The 19,695-nt window shown below is 37.4% G+C and overlaps 1 protein-coding gene across 6 annotated transcripts in view; it reads right to left on the bottom strand.

Moving 5' to 3' along the window:
* The window catches only part of LOC102224957 (collagen alpha-1(XI) chain-like), a 44,546-nt gene that overhangs the window by 2,213 nt on the left and 22,638 nt on the right, over positions 1-19,695 (bottom strand). For all 6 annotated transcript variants that reach the window (XM_023344361.1, XM_023344362.1, XM_023344363.1 and 3 more), the window contains 56 exons: positions 19,579-19,632; positions 19,079-19,120; positions 18,890-18,952; positions 18,711-18,785; positions 18,286-18,372; positions 17,806-17,862; positions 17,578-17,631; positions 17,449-17,502; positions 17,184-17,237; positions 16,978-17,031; positions 16,802-16,855; positions 16,634-16,678; positions 16,296-16,349; positions 15,915-15,959; positions 15,702-15,755; positions 14,460-14,504; positions 14,035-14,088; positions 13,902-13,946; positions 13,689-13,742; positions 13,441-13,485; positions 13,251-13,304; positions 12,999-13,106; positions 11,734-11,787; positions 11,599-11,652; positions 11,375-11,419; positions 10,959-11,012; positions 10,665-10,709; positions 10,478-10,531; positions 10,339-10,392; positions 9,924-9,977; positions 9,619-9,816; positions 8,455-8,508; positions 8,128-8,235; positions 7,889-7,996; positions 7,503-7,556; positions 7,336-7,389; positions 7,111-7,218; positions 6,899-6,952; positions 6,740-6,793; positions 6,383-6,436; positions 6,256-6,309; positions 4,552-4,659; positions 4,402-4,455; positions 4,199-4,252; positions 4,051-4,104; positions 3,821-3,874; positions 3,024-3,131; positions 2,866-2,919; positions 2,243-2,404; positions 2,112-2,165; positions 1,998-2,033; positions 1,863-1,916; positions 1,471-1,756; positions 1,160-1,269; positions 774-842; positions 438-674 (listed from right to left, as the gene is read on the bottom strand). In XM_023344361.1, coding sequence (XP_023200129.1) covers positions 438-674; positions 774-842; positions 1,160-1,269; positions 1,471-1,756; positions 1,863-1,916; positions 1,998-2,033; positions 2,112-2,165; positions 2,243-2,404; positions 2,866-2,919; positions 3,024-3,131; positions 3,821-3,874; positions 4,051-4,104; positions 4,199-4,252; positions 4,402-4,455; positions 4,552-4,659; positions 6,256-6,309; positions 6,383-6,436; positions 6,740-6,793; positions 6,899-6,952; positions 7,111-7,218; positions 7,336-7,389; positions 7,503-7,556; positions 7,889-7,996; positions 8,128-8,235; positions 8,455-8,508; positions 9,619-9,816; positions 9,924-9,977; positions 10,339-10,392; positions 10,478-10,531; positions 10,665-10,709; positions 10,959-11,012; positions 11,375-11,419; positions 11,599-11,652; positions 11,734-11,787; positions 12,999-13,106; positions 13,251-13,304; positions 13,441-13,485; positions 13,689-13,742; positions 13,902-13,946; positions 14,035-14,088; positions 14,460-14,504; positions 15,702-15,755; positions 15,915-15,959; positions 16,296-16,349; positions 16,634-16,678; positions 16,802-16,855; positions 16,978-17,031; positions 17,184-17,237; positions 17,449-17,502; positions 17,578-17,631; positions 17,806-17,862; positions 18,286-18,372; positions 18,711-18,785; positions 18,890-18,952; positions 19,079-19,120; positions 19,579-19,632 — 4,059 coding nt within the window. The remainder of the gene's footprint in view (positions 1-437; positions 675-773; positions 843-1,159; positions 1,270-1,470; positions 1,757-1,862; positions 1,917-1,997; positions 2,034-2,111; positions 2,166-2,242; positions 2,405-2,865; positions 2,920-3,023; positions 3,132-3,820; positions 3,875-4,050; positions 4,105-4,198; positions 4,253-4,401; positions 4,456-4,551; positions 4,660-6,255; positions 6,310-6,382; positions 6,437-6,739; positions 6,794-6,898; positions 6,953-7,110; positions 7,219-7,335; positions 7,390-7,502; positions 7,557-7,888; positions 7,997-8,127; positions 8,236-8,454; positions 8,509-9,618; positions 9,817-9,923; positions 9,978-10,338; positions 10,393-10,477; positions 10,532-10,664; positions 10,710-10,958; positions 11,013-11,374; positions 11,420-11,598; positions 11,653-11,733; positions 11,788-12,998; positions 13,107-13,250; positions 13,305-13,440; positions 13,486-13,688; positions 13,743-13,901; positions 13,947-14,034; positions 14,089-14,459; positions 14,505-15,701; positions 15,756-15,914; positions 15,960-16,295; positions 16,350-16,633; positions 16,679-16,801; positions 16,856-16,977; positions 17,032-17,183; positions 17,238-17,448; positions 17,503-17,577; positions 17,632-17,805; positions 17,863-18,285; positions 18,373-18,710; positions 18,786-18,889; positions 18,953-19,078; positions 19,121-19,578; positions 19,633-19,695) is intronic.

The raw sequence follows: 19,695 nt of genomic DNA, 5'->3' as shown, positions 1-19,695 counted from the left end.
TAAAACAGCTTTCTGCTTTATTTAACATCAATCTGATTGGATGATTAATTTTGGATCAACTGATTAATAATTGGATGCAAAGCGTGGAAAAAGAGTTCTGGGTAGAAACGATTTACAGACAAAGAAGATTTTTTTACGTTTTAAATGTAAATGTATATTTTCTGAACAGTTTTGGCTTAATTGCTGTTATTTAGTCAGATTGTATGTTTTAGAGTTAATATTCTGTATATTCCAGTTAATGATTAATCAATTACTAAATTAGTTGACAATTATTTTAATAATCGACTTATAATTAATCCGATTAATCGTTTCAGCTCTTGTCTGAACGCTCTTCAGATGGAGGTTTGTTAGGTTGCTGAATATTTTTGTAATTTTATAAAAAACAAACTGTTTAATCATTTTCTCCACATTAGGACCAGAATCAGCGCCGGACTCACAGAACAGCCGTCGATCAACGCTTTGATGTAAGGGTTGGTCTCGTAGCTCAGCTCCTCGTCGTTGGCGCCTCTGAAGTGCAGCGCCCTCTTGTGGTTGTTCTTGGCACTTCGGTCGGCCCAGGCCACTGAGCGGTGGCAGTGGTATGTTAGGTTCTGACGGGCCTGGACGCTCAGGAGACGCAAGAAGCCCAGCTGGACCACAGCTACGGGCGCGTCGTTGGAGTCCACATAGGAGAACTGAGCGGATGAGGAGAGAGAGAGTAAAGAAATGATGAAAGTGAGTTCAGTCATGTGGAGAAAAGAAATAAAAAGTTATAAACTTTATGGTTTACTAACCTTACTGCCAGAGGCAAACTGACTGTACCAAGAGCCTGGAGTCTCTCCGGTCCAGGTGTTCATCTTTACCTGCAGGCAGAAAAAAAAGGCGGAGCATTAATTTAATAAATCTAGTTTGAGGTTTTCATGGCAACCTGGTAAGAGAAAATAAGAGTTCGACACCCAGTAACTTAAAAATAAAAACATAGTATTGCTATCAATGTTAAAAAGTTCAAAGTGCTGATATTACATGATGCAGGTTAATCACATTGCCTAAAGAAAGTTTAAATCAGTTACGGTGGAGATTTTCTAATTTTATTCCAACTGGATATATAATCTGATTACTGACATTGCACCTGTAATATTTGAGATTCAAAATAAAAGTTCTGTAATGTTTCTAGACTGACCGTGTCGATGCCTTTTCTGGGGTGCAGACACGTTTCTCCACTGGTGAAATTACAGAAGATCTTGAAGGAATCTCTGGAGCAGCCCTGGTTGGGATCAATCCAGTATTCTCCTGCAGAAGGAACAGAAAATTAGAGATAAATATGTTTATTCTTTCTTTTAATCAATAATATCCTATTAAGTGTTAAAGTTTACAGATTAAATCGACTTTATAAATTAGTAATTTAAAATTTTGAGCATCATCAGCATGAAACATGACTCAGATCAGCTGGGAAATGAGGCGGCAGGTAAATATTTGGACTTTGTTCTGTACCATCCTTGAGTTCTGGCTGGCTGAGGTGAAGGTCCTGGCAGGTTCGGGCCGGGCTGTCCTGCGTGCCCAGAGGGAAGCGCATCGTGTCGATCTCCTGCCGCAGTGAATTCAGAGAGCCGAAGATCTCCTCCATGCCCTCGCTGCCCGTCAGGAACTCTGCGCCGGCCGTGTCCGATGCCGGCAGGTCCGGGTCGAACTCCGGCAGCAGCTGACTGGCATCGATGGAGCGTTTGGACTTGGGGCTCCTCTGGATGGGCATCGGCTGAATGACGTCGCCTGGTGGACCCTGGATTAAGATTTACACTTTAATCCACAAACTGACCAGGAAACAGTTGATTTTCATATTATAATGTTTTTGAAGTTTATTAAACAAAACAGGAAGTAAAACTCACCGGAGGTCCAGGAGGTCCCTGTACGCCCTTCTCTCCTTTTGGACCAGATCCTCCCTGAAGGTTGTCAGAATCAGAATTATTCGCTATGTATTCACATTTATTTATTTTAATTATTTTAAAATATTTTTAACTTACTGATGCACCCTTTGCTCCTTTGACACCTTGGGGTCCCTGAAAATGGCAGAAATCTTAATTTCTATTAAAAGTGACACACAAACTAAATGAGGATGTTGCAGCGTTAAAACTCACAGGAAGACCAGGAGGACCAGCTGGGCCGAGCGGTCCGGAGCCTCCAGCCATGCCCTGCCATTAAACAGGATGTGGCTAAAGTTATTAAAGGTTTTTAATTTATTTTCATTATGTGTAGATGTTAAACCTACCGGCTCTCCTTTGGGTCCAGTGGATCCCTGCGGCCCAGTCAGACCTCGGTCTCCCTTCTCTCCCTGCTCGCCTGGAGGTCCAATCAGACCAATGAGACCCTGGTGGCCCTTCTCTCCCTTCGCTCCGGGTTCTCCACGCAGCCCAGGCAGACCCGGAGGTCCCTGCAGGAGGAAACAATGGAAAGAAAGACCAGATGACAAAATGAAGAAAAAATGGAAGATTGGAGGAAACACCAGAGAGCCTTATTGATAAAGACAGCAAAACATGGAAGGGTTTTACAAGCGGCGATTCCACTGAGCAAATTGGAATTACCAAAAAAAATTTGCTTATTGGAAACAAACCAGTTTAAAAATAATGTATAAAAGGTGTTTGTGATAGCTACAGTGGTTTTTTTAGAAGTATTGAAATTTGTGTTTTTTGCAAAACTGCAATGAAAACATTTCGTATCACACAAGTCATGTGATCAACAACCGGATGTTACTACTGGTGGAAAAGATGAAGGAGTCAACAGGAAGTTGTGTTTATTATTTAATGGAAACACCACAAATGCAAGATTGTGTTTTTTTTTTACATTAGCAGGTTATTAAAGTTTTGCACACATTAGTAACAGATGCTGTCCTACCATCGGTCCAGGCGGTCCTTTCTGTCCGGCGGCTCCTGGAGCTCCTTGCTCTCCCTGAAACACAAACACATTCAGCGATGACCCAAATACGTCTTTAAAATGTTGCATCTCTGCTGCATTTCCAGATGTAAAAAAACTGAAAATAAAATCCAACTGACCACTGATCCTGGCAGACCTCTCAGACCTTCTGTTCCTGGTTTTCCTGGTTGACCCTGAGGACCAACAGGTCCAGTTTTTCCAGGAGGTCCAACGGCGCCGGAGTCTCCCTGTGAACAATCACAATTATTAATTACACAATTATTATCAACATTTTGCTGAGTTACTCCAGAACTCATAGATAGGAGGTTCGACATAGTGGTTTCCTTAAAAGTGTGACCCAGAGTGCAGATTATTGCATGACTGACATCAGAGGAAGGTAAACATAAATATATACAAAATATAAAATAATAAATAAAATATACAAGTGTGAAAATATAGCAGTTAATGTTATTACAATGTGAATAATTTTTCTTGGAGATTCTTGATTTAGAATAATATTTTAAGAATGTTTCCATCTTTAAGCTTTTTTCACATGAGGTTGTTGGTCGTTGAAACTTTTAGAGTAGATGATGTTTAATGATATTTATGCCTACTGTAGTAGAGTCAGTTAACAAAGACTTTTATAAAAACATGTGATTATCATCATTATTGACTGTCTGGCACAAAGCCTTTTATAGCCTTTGTTTCTCCAAATTTGTTTGGTTACAAGTAAAATATAATTTAATGATAAAGTTAATTATCTCTGGTGTGATGATGAGACATAATCAAAGTCTGAATTGTCCAAAGTGCCTCCTGTTTATTTTTCCCTAGTAGAACCAAATATTTATGGATTATCTAGAATTGGAAAAGGCCGTAAAGTCAAACAGTGATCATTTAAACTGAGACGTCATGATTAGAATCTGGAAAATCAACTCACTTTGGTTCCTTTCTCTCCTTGTCGTCCTTCTGCTCCTCTTGTTCCAGCAGGACCCTGACAGGTGAAACACGAAGAAATAAAACAAAATGTTTCATGTTTTAACGTTAAGAGATCCTTTTATAAACTGTTCATCAAATGCAGAGTAGAGATAAATTTAGTTGCTTCTCTGCAGCCCTTACAGATCAGATCATCATCAGCAGTGAACAGTAAAACGTTGAAGATGTTCTTACCCTCTTCCCTGGCGGACCAGGAGGTCCATTCTCTCCAGGAGGTCCCGGGGAGCCCTGTGACATAGGGAAACAAAGCGATAACATTCAAGAGACGAAAAGATTAAAATGTTCCCTCCTAAAATCTGAACTGCTTCGTATTTTTACTGACCGACTCTCCCTGTTCACCGTCCTCTCCTCTCTCACCTTTGGCCCCATCTTGACCCTGAAAACAAAGTCAGAAATAGATTTTATGCTATTTTAGCAGAACATTTAAGCCAGTATAGAGCAGCGGTGCTAAAATAAATTAACCGCTATAAAAGAAGATCTGAAATAAAAAGAAAAGATGCATTAAGAATCCTAAAAGACACTCACTCTGGGTCCGACCTCACCAGAGGGGCCGGGGTCACCAGGGAAACCAACAGGACCCTGAAATTGGTTGGAAAAACAAACGAAGGTTTAAGATTAGAATGTTTTAATTCATTCACCTGGGTGTGTGTGTGTGTCTCATTGTGTGTGTCCTACTGGGTTTCCTTTGGGTCCGTCGTCTCCGGGTCGTCCTCTTCCTCCTGCAGTTCCAGCAGTTCCAGGTTGTCCAGCCTCTCCCTTCTCTCCACGCTCTCCACGAGGCCCCTGTCAACGGCAACACCACTCTTCATTAACATGCAGACACAGCTGACCAATCAGAGACGACAGTGACTGCTGACTACCACACAGAGGGTCTGGTCTTAAAGGGGCAGAATTATGTTTTTTCCAGGCACAAGCAAGTAAATATTTTACCTTTAGTTCTTATAAAAATGCTAAATTTGACGTTATAATTTAACATTTTAAATTTTGCTTCTGTCTCTTTAAAAACTCCTTCTCTTTCTGAAACTCTGCCTTCAGGAAGTCATAACAACATGGCTCCTCTATTAACCCCAACAACCTTTTTATCAGTGTTGCACTGAGGAGTAGCTCCTATAATGTAACCCAACAGGGATTTGCTAATTGCTGCTGGCTAGTCTGAAGGAGCTGAGTTGTGGAGGAGGGCTGCTCTGTAATGTGGAAACTCTGAAGCTTGGATTCTGGAGCTCCAAGGAGGAGCTGCGCCTTGAAGGCGGGGCTAGGTCCACCCAGGCGTTTTGCAGAGCTGAATGGTTGCCATGGAGATGAAAGGATTTCTCAAACATACATGACAGAATCAAGGCAACACTCCAGGTGTGTTTTTGATGAGATAATAAGCTTAAAAAACTATTATACATAACACTGCCCTTTTAAAAGATTTAAATAAGGAATGATAAATTCCTTGTGCAAGAAAAAAAAAATTCATGTGAAATTAGTGGGCAGGTTGCAGGAGATCAACAAAGATTGAATGTGGAACAGATTACTGGTCTGAACCAAGTCATTTAAATAAAGATTTGTGAGAACTACTGGTTGTCATGGAGATTGTCAGAGAAGAGCATGGTCACAAAACATGAAGTTAGAAGTATAATAACACAACAGTAAAACATTTAAACATCAATAAAAATAAAGCTCTAAACTGCTGTATTTAGCTCTGCTAGCTTGTTTTACCCTCCGTGTTTTTCTGGCTCTGGTTTTCTGATCTCTGGTGGCTTTTGATTTTCTGTTTTTGTTGAAAAACATGCTGCAATTTTAAGTTTAGTCGGTGTTTTTTGTTTTGGTTTAATTGTAAATGTCAGCATTCCAGCTGCATTAATCTGTCTGACCAGATATTTTTGCCTGAGCAATTTGCGAAGCATGCAGAAAATCTGCATCACCTTTTCTGGGCTAAACAGACAAGCTGCTGCTGCTGCAGGACCTCCAGACCAAACGGATTTATGCTGCCATAAATGATAATCTGCACTGGAATTATTATACATCTTGGTCATATATTTTATGTTCCAAATATTTTGACAATCATTGTCTTCTGTTGTTGTATTTTTGCCTCCTGCTCGCCACAGTGACTGCAGACACGTTTGAGTCACTTTGTGTTTATGCTACACAAAGACACAGAAATATCACTCAATTGGATTCGGGTTTAATAAATCACATTGCACTCAACACATTTCCAAATCCTCCTCTCAGTTTTTTCAAATGTCAAAGGACCAACATACTGTATGTCCTGCTCATTTTGCTGATGCAATCCTGGTTGCACCTGTTTTGTATATCAGTGTTGCGCTTGCTATCAAGTTTGCACCTGGTTTTAAACACGTAAACTTTTTATAGATTTAGTTGGATGCAGGTTCTCACCTTCTTTCCAGGCTCTCCTCCAACACCAGGTGGTCCAGCTTCACCAGGTTCTCCCTGTGGAGAAAATATAGAACATTTTAAACCTGTTACTTTATTAAAATCATCATTTTTTCCAAAAACACTGCACCTTCTCTCCAAGAGGTCCAGGATTGCCCAAACCACCAGGAGGACCTTGAGGACCCTGAAACACAAACAAAAAATTAATTTAATTAAAGATTTAATTTAATTAATCTTATGATGTTACATTTACATCCTAATAACAGAAAAAACTAAAAGATAATTTTTGTTTTACTCAGTAAATCATTACATGATCATTTACTTTATGAAAAGTAACTTAATTCTTTTTTAGAAATCTCCAGCAGCCTGAACTGGTTGATACTCTTGTTGTGTTTGTTCTTTTCTTTGTTTTAGTTTAGTTTTAAACTTTCCAACAAGTTGTACATTTTTTAGCAATGTTAATGAAAGAAACGCTCTGAAGACTCACGTCGGCTCCGTTGGGACCAGCAGGGCCGCGAGGTCCAGGAGGTCCCGGTGGCCCCTGGAAACAGGAAGAGGCTTTTGTTTTCATTTTGATTGTGATTTTATTTTAAAGAAAAAGTCACATCACAGGTTTTTACAGTAATTAGTATTCTGTGAAACTCACCATAGGTCCAACATCGCCTGTTTCTCCCTTCTCACCAGGTGGTCCAGGAAGACCCTGCAGAACAGAACATAATGTTAAATAAAAACTCTTCAGCTACGAAGCTCAACGGAAAAAATTCACAAACACAAAACTGTAGATCAGATCACTTCTAAAAATATGATGAATTCTGGGATAAAGAACCAAGAAAATCATCCTCTTAGCTTTGTTTCTACCTGCAGGCCGATGGGTCCCGGAGCCCCTGGGAATCCTCGAGTCCCATCATCACCTTTAGCGCCAAACGGCCCCTGCTGGCCCCTGGGTCCCAGTTCCCCGTCTGCACCCTGCAGCACAAGAAAAGACGTGGAGATAAGAATATATTGATGAACTCAACCAACAGTCTAATCCAGAAACATCATGTTTAAAAAATCTGGAATAAATAAATCAAAGTTTGAACTCACAGCAGGACCAGGCTGACCGACTGGACCCATTGAGCCCGGTGGACCAGGAGGACCCTAACAAACAACAACATAGAAAAATGAAACAAAGAGACAAGATTCCTTTGAAACATGTCACTCTGATCATTACCACTAACATTAAATATGAAGGTTTTATTGAAGTTACTCACATGTTCTCCTTTTCCTCCCTTGGCGCCTTTCTGCCCATGTTCTCCAACCTCACCCTGGAACAAAAGCACATTATTTTATTTCATTATAAAATCAATTACATTTTATAATTTAATTATAAAATGCCCAATATTTGACTCACACCTTTGTAATTTGGCTTATTTTCTGTTTCAAGAGTTGTATTTATAATTCTGTTTCAACTCATTTCTTTAGAGCATGTAGGTTTATCTTATTATCCAGATTAGCATGTTGCTAAAGAAGTTTTAGAAATATTGTCACTGCATAAAGCCTGACATAAATTTAATCATTAGGTATAAACCAATCCCAGAACTTAGTAACCAGGTTTAGGAATGCCAATCTTTAATAAAATGAATTGTGAGTTTCGGACCTTATCACCATCCTCTCCAGGTACTCCAGGTGATCCAGCAGGACCTGGCAGACCCACCGGTCCTTGAACTCCGTCTCGACCCGCTGGGCCAATAGGTCCTTTTTCTCCCTTAACAGAAGTTAAGATAAAAAACAATAAGTTTGGGTCAGTTTTCCTACAGCTGCACAATGTTTTAGGAATTAAATTAGCTATTATTCCCACTGTCAGCTCCAGATACGAAAAACGTCTAGATGACTCACTGGGACTCCTTTCTCTCCAGCTGGTCCAGGAGGCCCCTGAGGACCGGGTCGGCCCGGAGGCCCCACAGGCCCGGCAGTTCCAGCTGGGCCCCTCTCACCAGGAGAACCCTAGAAAAGTACAAGAAAACAGATTAAATCACAGTAGAAGTTTTTTAATGAGGCTGAAATGTTTAGATGCACTGCAAAATTCAAACACTGAAAAAGATTTATGCTAAAATTAGACTTGATCTAAATCCACAGCTGAAAAACTGCTAATTTAAATATGAAATAGGAGTTCATATTTGAAAAAATACTAATATAAATATCTGAGATGGTTAAAAAACGTACAGCAGGTCCAGGAGGTCCAGCAGGTCCTTCTCCTCCTTTCAGTCCTCCACCACCCTGGGAGTAACATCAGGAGGAAGAAATCAGGTTTTAAATACACACTTTCTGTAAAAAGGAAATCTGATTTCTGCTAATCAGATTATTTTAATAAGATCAGATTCTCTCAAAACCAACTTTGGCTCAGATGCACTAAGTGAACCCTGTTTGAAAACAGCAGCAGTTTCCTTCTCTTCACTTACAGCTAAACCTCAACACTTAACTTTGTACAACTTACTATAAATTAGCTATTAAAACAGATTTTTCTGCATTGCAACCTTTTAAAACCATCAATGCATCTCCTCAGGTACACGATGGAGTTTTGACTACAAGCAAGACAAAAAGCAGCATTTCATAAATAAACTGATTAGTAGAGCTACACAATTTAAAAACCGCCAACATTATTCCAGAATATTGTGATGATGATTAAGCTGCAACCCGACACTGGATAAGCAGAAGACAATAGATGGATGAATGGATAGATTAAGACTAATATATATTGTACAAACTCTTTTCTTTCTTTTTCATCCCTCCATTTCATGTGAGCTTTAGCATCACAACAATCTAAGGCACTAATGTGTTGTGGTCGTCTGGCGTAGTTAAAGTCCATCCAACTGGCCAAATGCAGATTTTAATGCATGAATCATGAGATGAAATGGAAAATTCTCCCAAAAATAGCATCTATTTAGTTCATTGAGATTTCAGAATTACAATTTATACATTTATACAGTAACTGTATACATTTAGATATGGACTGTGAGTTGATACTGTGCAGCTTTAAACAGAATAATAAATACTTTTTGTAAAAATGAGAAACAACAACGTGCTGTACGTGTTCACATTGGGATATGTTGCATATCCATCATGTCTAATTTAAAATGAGAATTAAGATTCAGCAACAGCTCAGGCTGAACTAAAAGACACAAAACGGCGACTGAGACCACAAACTCATTTGGGAAACAGGCAGCAGGTGAGTTTGAGCGACGCATGTTTTGTCTGTATGTTTCTGGATATGGAGACTGTGCCCCAGTTCTTGTTTTACTAGTGGTGCTTTTCATACACATCTAGTTAGAAACTAGTTAGAAAGATTTAGCAACACCAGTTTTCTGTATTTGTATTGATTATACTTACAGGGGTTCCAGGAAGTCCTCTCTCTCCGGGGAAACCTCTCAGACCCGGGGGTCCGTCTTTTCCAGGACCTCCTGGAGGCCCGGGGTCACCCTTAGTGCCCTCTTTTCCTGACTGACCAGGAAGTCCCTGCTCTCCAGGTGGACCAGGGGGGCCAGGATGGCCCCGCTCACCCATGGGGCCAGTTTCTCCTGACGGGCCCTAAAAGGATGGAGGTGGAAAGAACAGATGGAGAAAATTATTAAAGAAAAACGACATTACAACAAAAAACAGTGATAAAAGTTAAACAAGAGGAAACCTGAGCTCACCTGAGGTCCAACAACTCCAGGTGGCCCTGGGGGGCCCATTTTACCCTGGAAACCCTGCAGAACAGAAACTGAATGAACAGATAATCCGGTTCTGTGCTGCTAATTTAGATTCCAATAAAATAGGATCTCTATAAAATGTTTGTTAAGACACACAATTAAGATTAATTGAAGCAAATTCAACACTATTGTTTTAATCCAACATTTTCTCAAAAGCTATTTAATTCAAATTGTTTATAAAGAATAAAATCATTGCAAAAGATATAACAACTGCAAATAAACTGAGAACTTTAGTGTGTTTTGCTTTGTTTGTGTACAAATATAAAAAGTTTCTAACAGTCAGAAGATCCTCAAATGTCACTTCACACATCTGGAAATGTTTTATGACAAATATATAAAACTAATATATAAAACTTACAACTTCTCCTCTCTGTCCAGGATGCCCAGGCAGTCCATCTTTCCCTGGTGGTCCCTGTAATATTATTATTAATAATAAGTAATGAAATAATTAATTTCACTAGAAGCTACTAAACCATTTCATTAAAACATTTTCTTACAGGAGGTCCTTTGGGCCCCGGGAAGCCGTTGGCTCCCTGAGGTCCAGGCAAACCCTGGTGGGAACACAGAATATGATCATTGTTATGAAGATGAAAGTGGATGAATGTCGTATAAATGTTTGTGTTTGTTAGATAATAATCACAGGATGGTTTTCTGTAGTGAATGGAAATATTAATTAGCACTCACCCTTTCTCCAGGAGGACCAGGAGGGCCGTCGCTTCCAGATGTTCCCTAATTAAAACACAGATAATTAAACAAACACTAACAAATATTAAACAAAGTATTTTTATTTTTTACCATTAGCTTCAGTCTAATGTGTCAGAAGAGTTTAGAGCAGAACTCTAGATAAATAACATTAATCAGATGCTATGGTTTGGGCTACGTTTAAAAAAAAAAAAATAATAATAATAATATTAATAAACAGAATATTTAAATAAAGTTCATCTGAACAGTTTAGATGAAATCATTGTTTAGACAAACCTTTGCTCCTGGTTTCCCAGTTGATCCTCTCGGCCCTCTCTGGCCTCTTGGGCCCTGAATGTTAAACAAGTTTCAGTTAAAAAACAAATAAACAAAAAACTATAATTTAAATATTAAAAAATTATATAATGATAAATGATATACCAAATATTCTCGTATAAATAAATCCTAGTCATGCATGACATTCATATTGCCAGATAAATAATAATAGACTCCCTACAGAAACATATTTTCTTTGCTGACCCCTGGAGGTCAAACGTTGAACTGCGGCACCATTTATAAGTGATGCTTCAGGAGAGCGAAGGTAAAACAATTACAAAGTTATTTTTTTGGGCTCAGTGCAGTTAAAGTTTTGCACCCTTTGCTGACAAAATGACAGCTTTTATAAACTGGATAACTAAACTAATTAAAATTACCGTTGGTCCTCTTTGTCCTCTTGGTCCTTGTTTTCCAGTAACTCCCTGATTTAACAAACAAAAAACCTGAATTAGATACTTAAAGTGCATGAAAGACAATTTGCAGAGCAAAAAATGGATTTGTTCAGTTTAACTATACATAGAATCACAATATTACAATATTAATGTAGCTGCAAATAACATCTGATATTGATATAAATTTTTTCACAGGACTAAAAACTTACCCTTGTTCCCTTCTCTCCATTAGAGCCTGGGAATCCAGGGAATCCAAGAGATCCCTAATAAAAGTTAAAAAAATATATAAATATTGGCAGTGACATGAAAAAATAAAATTATTCTCAAGCTGTATTTTGTTTTACCTTGATTCCTTGTCTTCCAGGATATCCAGGAAGTCCAGGTACACCAAGTTTACCCTAAAGTGGAAAAAATACTTGCAGTAATTACATAACTGCTACATAAATCCATCAATTTTCTATAGTTATTTCTATTATTGTTAATTTCTGTTACATCTGTTAAAATGATTTAACAAAGGCTCTGGTTGTAAAGTTAATATTGTTAATACGTAACCTTAAGTTACAGATATGTCTCACTGAGATTTAAAATCTCCTTTTAAAGAGACCTGGCCAAAATTACAAGAAGATTAGACAGAATTATACTCTATGAGAAGTAATGGGTAACACATCCACATCATGTTTTTCTCATTTAAATACAATAAAAGAAACAAATTGTCTTGACTAATGTGACACAAACACAGGAGGGTAAAAAAACATTATTATGTGTCTTTATTTAATTGCCCATAAAAAAGCAAACATACAGTTTAGTCCAAAATTATTCTGACCTGACAGATTTAGATTTAAGATTATTTTTATTCAGTTTATACCCAGTTTGTGTCTGAGCAGGAGAACAGGACTGCAGCTTTTGGGAAATCAATACTTGTCAGTGGGAATCCTGAGACTTAAATCAATCAAAAAATAATAAAAAATGTAAAAGGAGTGTCAATTTCTGGGAAAGAAACTTTTATTTACATTTTATTTAATAAATGGTCTTCTCAATGATCAACTGATAATTCTTAGAGTGATCAAATCATTCTTACAAAAAAAATTAGAACCTGATATTTAAGAATAAAAATGGTTTAAGTCACTGGAGCAGTTTTGATACAGAAACCATGAAGTACCAGCTGACCCTGAATGCACCATTAAAGTGCAGCTTTTGTGAAATCCCTAATCCTGCATGTCTTCTGCTGTGCAGCATTTTGGACCATGGCTGAAATTTGTCCAGTAGCAGTGGTGGCTACATTTGAAGTTGTTTAAGGTGAAGAATTAAGTAAAAGCCTGAAAAATGTGAATCTTTGGTTTGGGCCACATTGTTTTCTTCACTGTCACAGCAGCTGACAGAGAAACATTAAGGTTCCCAAACTGGAGACTTCAGTGAAACTAGAGAGTCTGCCGTGTTTTTCTGTTACTTTTTAAAGTTTCCTGATGGACTACAGTGTTGTTCACTTAGTCCTCAAGATAAACATTCTGCATCTGCTGTGGTTTAAAACAACATTGTTTCGAAACATCTCTTTAAACATGAATGCCACTTTAAATAGATACAAAATTAAAGATGAATAAAAGATTCATACCTTCTCCCCAGCAAGGCCAATTGTTCCAAGCTCACCAGGGGGTCCAACTCGACCCTTCGGCCCCTCAGGACCGTCCTCTCCTCTAGGTCCAGGTACTCCAATCTCACCCTACCAACAGGACACAAAATAACGCCTTTAGTATATATAAAGAAAGCAACAATAAACCATAAAACTGATCAGTACAATGAAGACGTTAAATAGTTAATTTATTAAAGATTAATCCAACCATCTAGGATGTATAATTAATTTTACCCTTTCTCCCTTGACACCAAAATCTCCCTTAATTCCTGGGAATCCATCTTCACCCTGAGGATAAAAACACATGACAATAAAGCACAAGTCATTGTTTTGTATTATTGTTAGTCCTCTATAGATTAATATGTCATAATGTTTCTGTGATATGCTACTGTTGGTGGCATTAAACCATTAATCAAGGACAAACCTTCTCCCCTTTGTGACCCTTTAGACCCCGGATTCCTTGAGCTCCCTGCAACCAGAGGATCATTTTATCAGTGACTGAGATAGAAAATAACAACTGACTAATAAAATCCTTTGAATTGACTCAGTTTATTTTACATTTGAAATGCAAAAGATCTCCAAAAGTGAATTCAATTAAAACTTAGCAAAGGTTCAGTAAAAACAATTAAATTTTAAAGAAGTTTTGGTAAATTATGAATAAAATGCACTGACCTTAATGCCACGAGGTCCAGGATAACCAATAGCTCCCTGAGGACCGTTGGGACCCTGAAGACAATGAGTTGGAAGCATATTACACAAATTAAGGCAAACATATTTGTTATTTTCAAAGACACTCTTTCTGTAACTCTATGAACTTTAAAATGCGTTTTATGAAAATATATTCAGAACTCTGGTTGATAAATCAGAGAAACTGACGGTACCAACCTGATTTCCTTTAGTGCCAGACGGCCCCTCCTTTCCTGGGTGACCCTGAGAATAAATGAAATAGAGCCTCTGCCTTAGTGTTGGCTATATTTATTTAATGTAAAAATAAAATTATTAATCAAAACGAACTTACAGGAGGGCCATCAGCTCCTGGCATTCCTGGCAAACCTGGTTTTCCAGTGGGACCCTAGAGAGAAAGTTAAGATGGTAAAAATCTAAAATTATAAGTAAAAGCCATTAAACCATCAATCTTTTTAATACAGACACATTATACTTTTCAGGGTTGAATTGTCTGCAGCTAATAGGTGAATAGGAAAAGTTGCATTTCAAAAGTATTTTATATATTAATAATATAACATTTTAATAAAATCTAGAGATTATAAAACATGAAAGTATTATTCTCGGTTCTTTTGAAATGTACTTTAACCAAGTAGTTGCATCTGGAAAATGAAGGTTTTATGATGCTATCCATCCATTTTCTCTACTAAAATTATGACCAAATCTGGTTAGAAATGTGTCACAACTTCTGAAATAGATGTAAAAAACTGCGGTACTTACTTTCTCTCCTGGTGGTCCGATCGCCCCCTGAGGTCCTGGCATTCCCTGCAGAGAAAACAGAGTTAATTTTGCTGAAATAATAAATTGTGGAGTGTACATCTACATATTGTAGATGTGGAAAAGTGTACATCTACATATTGTAGATATACACTCCAAGAATATCTATAGATAAAACAAATGTAGAAGTTATAATACTGAGATGCAAACATGAAGAATTCAGCATCTAAGCAGCAAAAACCTGATCAGGTTTGTTCCAAAACTGTCCAACATGACTGATAACTGGTGACATAAAAACAACAATTACACATGAAGGCTGCACAATATTTAACTACTGTACAACTCAGAGGTTCTTATGATATGTATCTTCAATTCTTTGTGGATATTTCAGAACTACAACTCTATTACATTTTTTTGCATCTTAAGAAATTTTTACTCTTCCCTGTTTCTAAAAAAACATTCAGATTGGATTAAGTTTCTGTGAACATCAATTTTCAAGTATTGCCAAACGTCCATCATGTCTTAGTACTGTAGGCTCACAGTTGTGCCATATTCTTTCTATTTTCAGATAATAAATTGAACAGAGATCAAAGTTCATCGCTGTTTTATCACATAATCCTGCTTTAGACTTTTCCACAGGTTCCTCCTGGACTCCCTGCTGTGCTTCCTGGTCTTCATGATGCTGGTTGAACAATAATGTTTTCTAACAGATCTGAGTCCTTCACAGAAGATCTGCATTTTTACTGACATTAAATTACACACAGCTGGTCTCTATTTGCTAATTTAGTTTTAAGTCAAAGGAGTGAAGGGTTAAAAAGATCCTGTGCATGCAACACTTTTCAAACATTAATGTGGAAAAGAATGGAAAAACCATTTCCTTACTCTTTCCTTACTCTGTCACAAAAATTGAATGAAAATATGTTAAAGTTTGTGGTTGTTACATTGCAGAAAGTTTAAGTGTTTCTGTATTCAGACCAGCCCAGGTAAAGGATCCTTTTTGACTGACTCTTGTGTTTTTAGGTAACCCTAATACTGGGATGAACAGGACTCAGAAGTTTTAGTATTAAAAAAATAACTCACAATAATATATTTTCATAAACATGAAACAATGTGTCGTTCTCACATATTTTGAGAATGAAGGAATTAAAATGTATGGAGATGCAACTTTAAATGCATCTCAGGCTGGAGGATAAAAACTTCAGCACATAATTATTTGACACACAGAAACAGCTGCTGGTTTCTCACCTGAGTTCCTGGAGTTCCCTGCTGACCAGGAGGTCCTGGCTCACCTTGGGGACCCTTAATGACAGAAAGAGACGATAAACGATGACTGAGAGACACATAATGAAGAAGAGAGATTGATAATTCATTTTAGGTCGTTTTTTTCTTGTGCTACTACCAGAGGAGTCAAAAATGCAAACACAGATTACAATAAAATAAAATTAAACGGTTACTGACCAAGTTTCCTTTGGGACCATGAGGTCCATCATTTCCTCTTACACCCTAAAAAGAAATTATACAAATGAAATTAATCATGGACACCAACTGAACGTAATTAGAAAGCAAAGCTAAATAGCTGGCATAACTATTATGTTGCATTAAGGTAGTTATAAAATAAAAAATCTCAAACTGTAAGAATCATATGTAGAAAAAATCAAGTGGTTTTTCTAACTGGTGGTTCTGACTCTCCCATAACTATTATAAATAACACTGATAAACATATCAAGGATTCATTTTGTAATTTTGTTCCAAAGGATCTGAGGTTGTTGTGGTCAGACATTAATAACTTAATAATGTTAAAATAAGACAGATTAGTGAGTTTAAACTGATTTTACTCACAGGAGGTCCAGAGATTCCTGGAGGACCTTTAGGGCCAAGCAAACCACGGGGTCCCTGCAGAAAGACGAACATCAACCAATAAGAATCCATCACTTACTGGTTGTGATGGATTCAACCAACAATAAAGACTTGTACAAGAATACAAGTCTTTATTCTTGTAGCATAAAAACTTTCATGCTACAAGAACAAGTTTCATGTAAAATCATCCTCCAGTTCAACCTAAAACACCATGAATATTTTTGTGAGAAACTGAATAGTTTTTATATATTTACATGCACAACACAAAATCTCAAAATACAGAGATGTTAAATCTCCTTGGTTGTCATGGAAACACTCACGGGTTCACCTGGGAGACCCCTAGGTCCAACGTCTCCATCGTCTCCCTACAGAAACAGACACAACATGTCAGTGAGTAGATGATATCTAAAAGATGTCAAGTAACACTTGACATCTTTAATTAAAAAATACTTTCTAATAAATTTAATGTTTTTATTTTTATTACACACCCTCTCTCCATCCTCTCCAGTAGATCCTTGCAGTCCCATTGGACCTGGGTCACCCTAAACAGAGGATATTTCAGATGAAGACTTTGGACATTCTACAGGTGTTTATAAAATCATAAGCAATGAAAGATACAAATAAACTGATATTATTACTAATGTTTAACTAATGTTGAACTTACTCTGTGCCCTTTATCACCAGGCAAACCAGGAAGGCCATCAAAACCACGATCACCCTGAAACAAAAACAAACATTTTTAGGAAACTTATTTTATTTCAAAATATTTCATCCATAAAGCTGAGACTGTTCTGCTAGTTTTGGGAGTTCTGGCAAATTGTGTTAAATTTGATGATGCTAATTATCCCAAATTAATGAAGCATAGTTTACCTTGGATCCAGTCTCTCCTGGCATTCCCCTGGCACCATCAGCACCAGCACGACCCTGTTAACAGGATATGGAAAACACTGTTTTATAACATTCATCTATAGCTTTGGAGGGCGATACTTGTACAAACACAAATGAAATAGAGTCAAATGAAGAGGTCCTGTACTGAGTCTTTCAAAAAACTATCCTGGACTTCCAAAAGTACAAATATTAAATATTTATGGATAAAATATTTCAAATAGCTTTAAAAAACAGTTATTTTACTCACTCTTCTTCCAGATTTTCCTGGAGGACCCAGCAAACCCTGGGGCCCCCTGGGGCCCTAAACCAAAAATGCCAAAGATTTGTTACATCCATGTAGGCTGAACTCACCGATGTGGTGAAATGAGTGATTTACCTGAGAACCAGGATCTCCACTCTCTCCTTTCAAACCTGGACTTCCTGGATTTCCCTGAGGAAAAACAAGATAATCATAGCAAACGTTTTTATAATTCCTCAGGCATTAATGATGGCACAGTTTGATGCAAAAAACCCTCAAATAATAACAGCAATTTAATGAACAAAGAGGTTTATGAAAGAACAGCCATAAAACAAACAGATCTGTAACTGGTTGCTGTTAACCCACCAGGGGTCCTGGGCGTCCGGTGAATCCCATCGGTCCAGGCGGTCCCTTCAGAGCCATCTACAGAAATAAAAAAAAATATGTCTTAACCTCAACAATGATAGGGACATATAGCTATTTATTATGATTTTGTTTAAGTAAAACAAATAAAACAAAACCATAACAACAACTTTACATTTTTACTGCAATGATATTTGATTTTGTAAAATAACATTCAATTTGTTACTTACTACCCCTTATGTATTAGTTTCTTTTGAAAATATTTAGATGTCTTTCCATTTCCTAATTTAATTTGTCATCTCTTTACAGTTGGTGCCTTTGACTAAATGAAATAAAAAACATCTCATGTCAACCAAAAAAAAAGAACATAGCAATATCAATGACACAGGCTACAATAGATCTAAATGGATAACTTCAAATCATCACTAATTATTAAAAAAACTGCCTGCTTTGTGGAAAAATTAAATGAGAATCAGAACTAACCCTGGCCTGAGACAAGATGGCTGCTGCCTGGGCTTCCTGTGCAGAAACAACCGGACCTTTATCGCCCCCACTCTGTCCAAAGCGGAACTGCAATAAGAAAATAAAAGGTTTGTTTAAAACTGAAAGTCAGTAACTACATCATTATAACACAAAACAAAACTGTTAGTGAACAATAACAAAGAGCAGAAACATTCCCAGCAGTGAGAAACTGTTTATTCTGCATAAATACAGAATAAATCTAAAGGTTTATATTTAATTAGTTGTTGTTGTCATATAAAAAAAACATCCATCACCTTTCATAAAGTAGGCTAAACATGCTAAAAATACAAAATTACAGCTACCAGTGAGTAGAAACACTGTAACACCTTAAACAATATTAGAAATAGAAATGATTCCTAAAGTATTAATAAGTAAAAATATTTTACAGGCAGCATGACTGAGGTTCCAGGAGGTCCAGGAACTCCATCGGCCCCAGGCAGTCCCGCCCTACCTGTAGGACCCTGCAGAACAAAAAGGAGCATTAAACAAAGATAATAGGGAAGAAACACTAAAACCATTTCCTCACTTATTAATCACAATTCTGCACTAGTAAAAACAATCTCACCCTCTCACCAGGGTCACCCACTGAGCCAGGAGGTCCAGAAGGACCAGAAGGTCCTGGAAGCCCCTGAAAAACAGACAAAATCACTTTAATAAACTAAGTATAGTAAATGCATACCTACATTTTCCAATCAAGAAATAAAAAAATGCAATCTAATCAATTAGACAACAAAAAAGCAGACAATGTACTTACAGCAGGTCCTTCAGGCCCTGGAGGACCTTCAATCAGCATTCCCTGCAAAAACCATTAAATAAAAAATGCTTACAGAGGTCAATAAAACACTGAAGACAAAAGATGTCACAGCTGCACTATGCAGAAATCAGTATTCTCCTAATAATACCTAATATATACTATATATATATATACTGGATATACTGGAGTCAGAAAAAACTTTTTGTAACTAAATTATGGACACAATAAAAATGTGTATATAAATTTTAATATTTAGTACCTTAACTGATATACAATAACTTTAACCAAAATTGTTGAGACTTTCATTAACCAAACAAGCTTCAATATTTATTAGAGTTGAAACTGATAAGTGGTTGGAAATAAATCAATAAAAAAACTGTTTTATATTGGCAGTTACATTTCTTTAGTATGAAGATGCCCCATTGGCTCAATTAAAAACCTCCAAATATTGTAAATCAGTTGTCATAATTCTGAACATTGTGTGAACACAAATGACTCACAGGCTCCAGAACAGCTGGTTCTCCTTTTTCTCCTTTCTGGCCGCTGACGCCGGCCTGAGGAAAACACACAAGTATCCAGGAACACAACACAATCATTATGGAGCTGCTTCCACTTAT

Source organism: Xiphophorus maculatus, chromosome 13 (genome assembly GCF_002775205.1).
Source record: "Xiphophorus maculatus strain JP 163 A chromosome 13, X_maculatus-5.0-male, whole genome shotgun sequence".
Taxonomy (NCBI): domain Eukaryota; kingdom Metazoa; phylum Chordata; class Actinopteri; order Cyprinodontiformes; family Poeciliidae; genus Xiphophorus; species Xiphophorus maculatus.
Note: the sequence above shows the minus strand (reverse complement) of the source record. Positions and strands in the feature narration are given on the sequence as shown.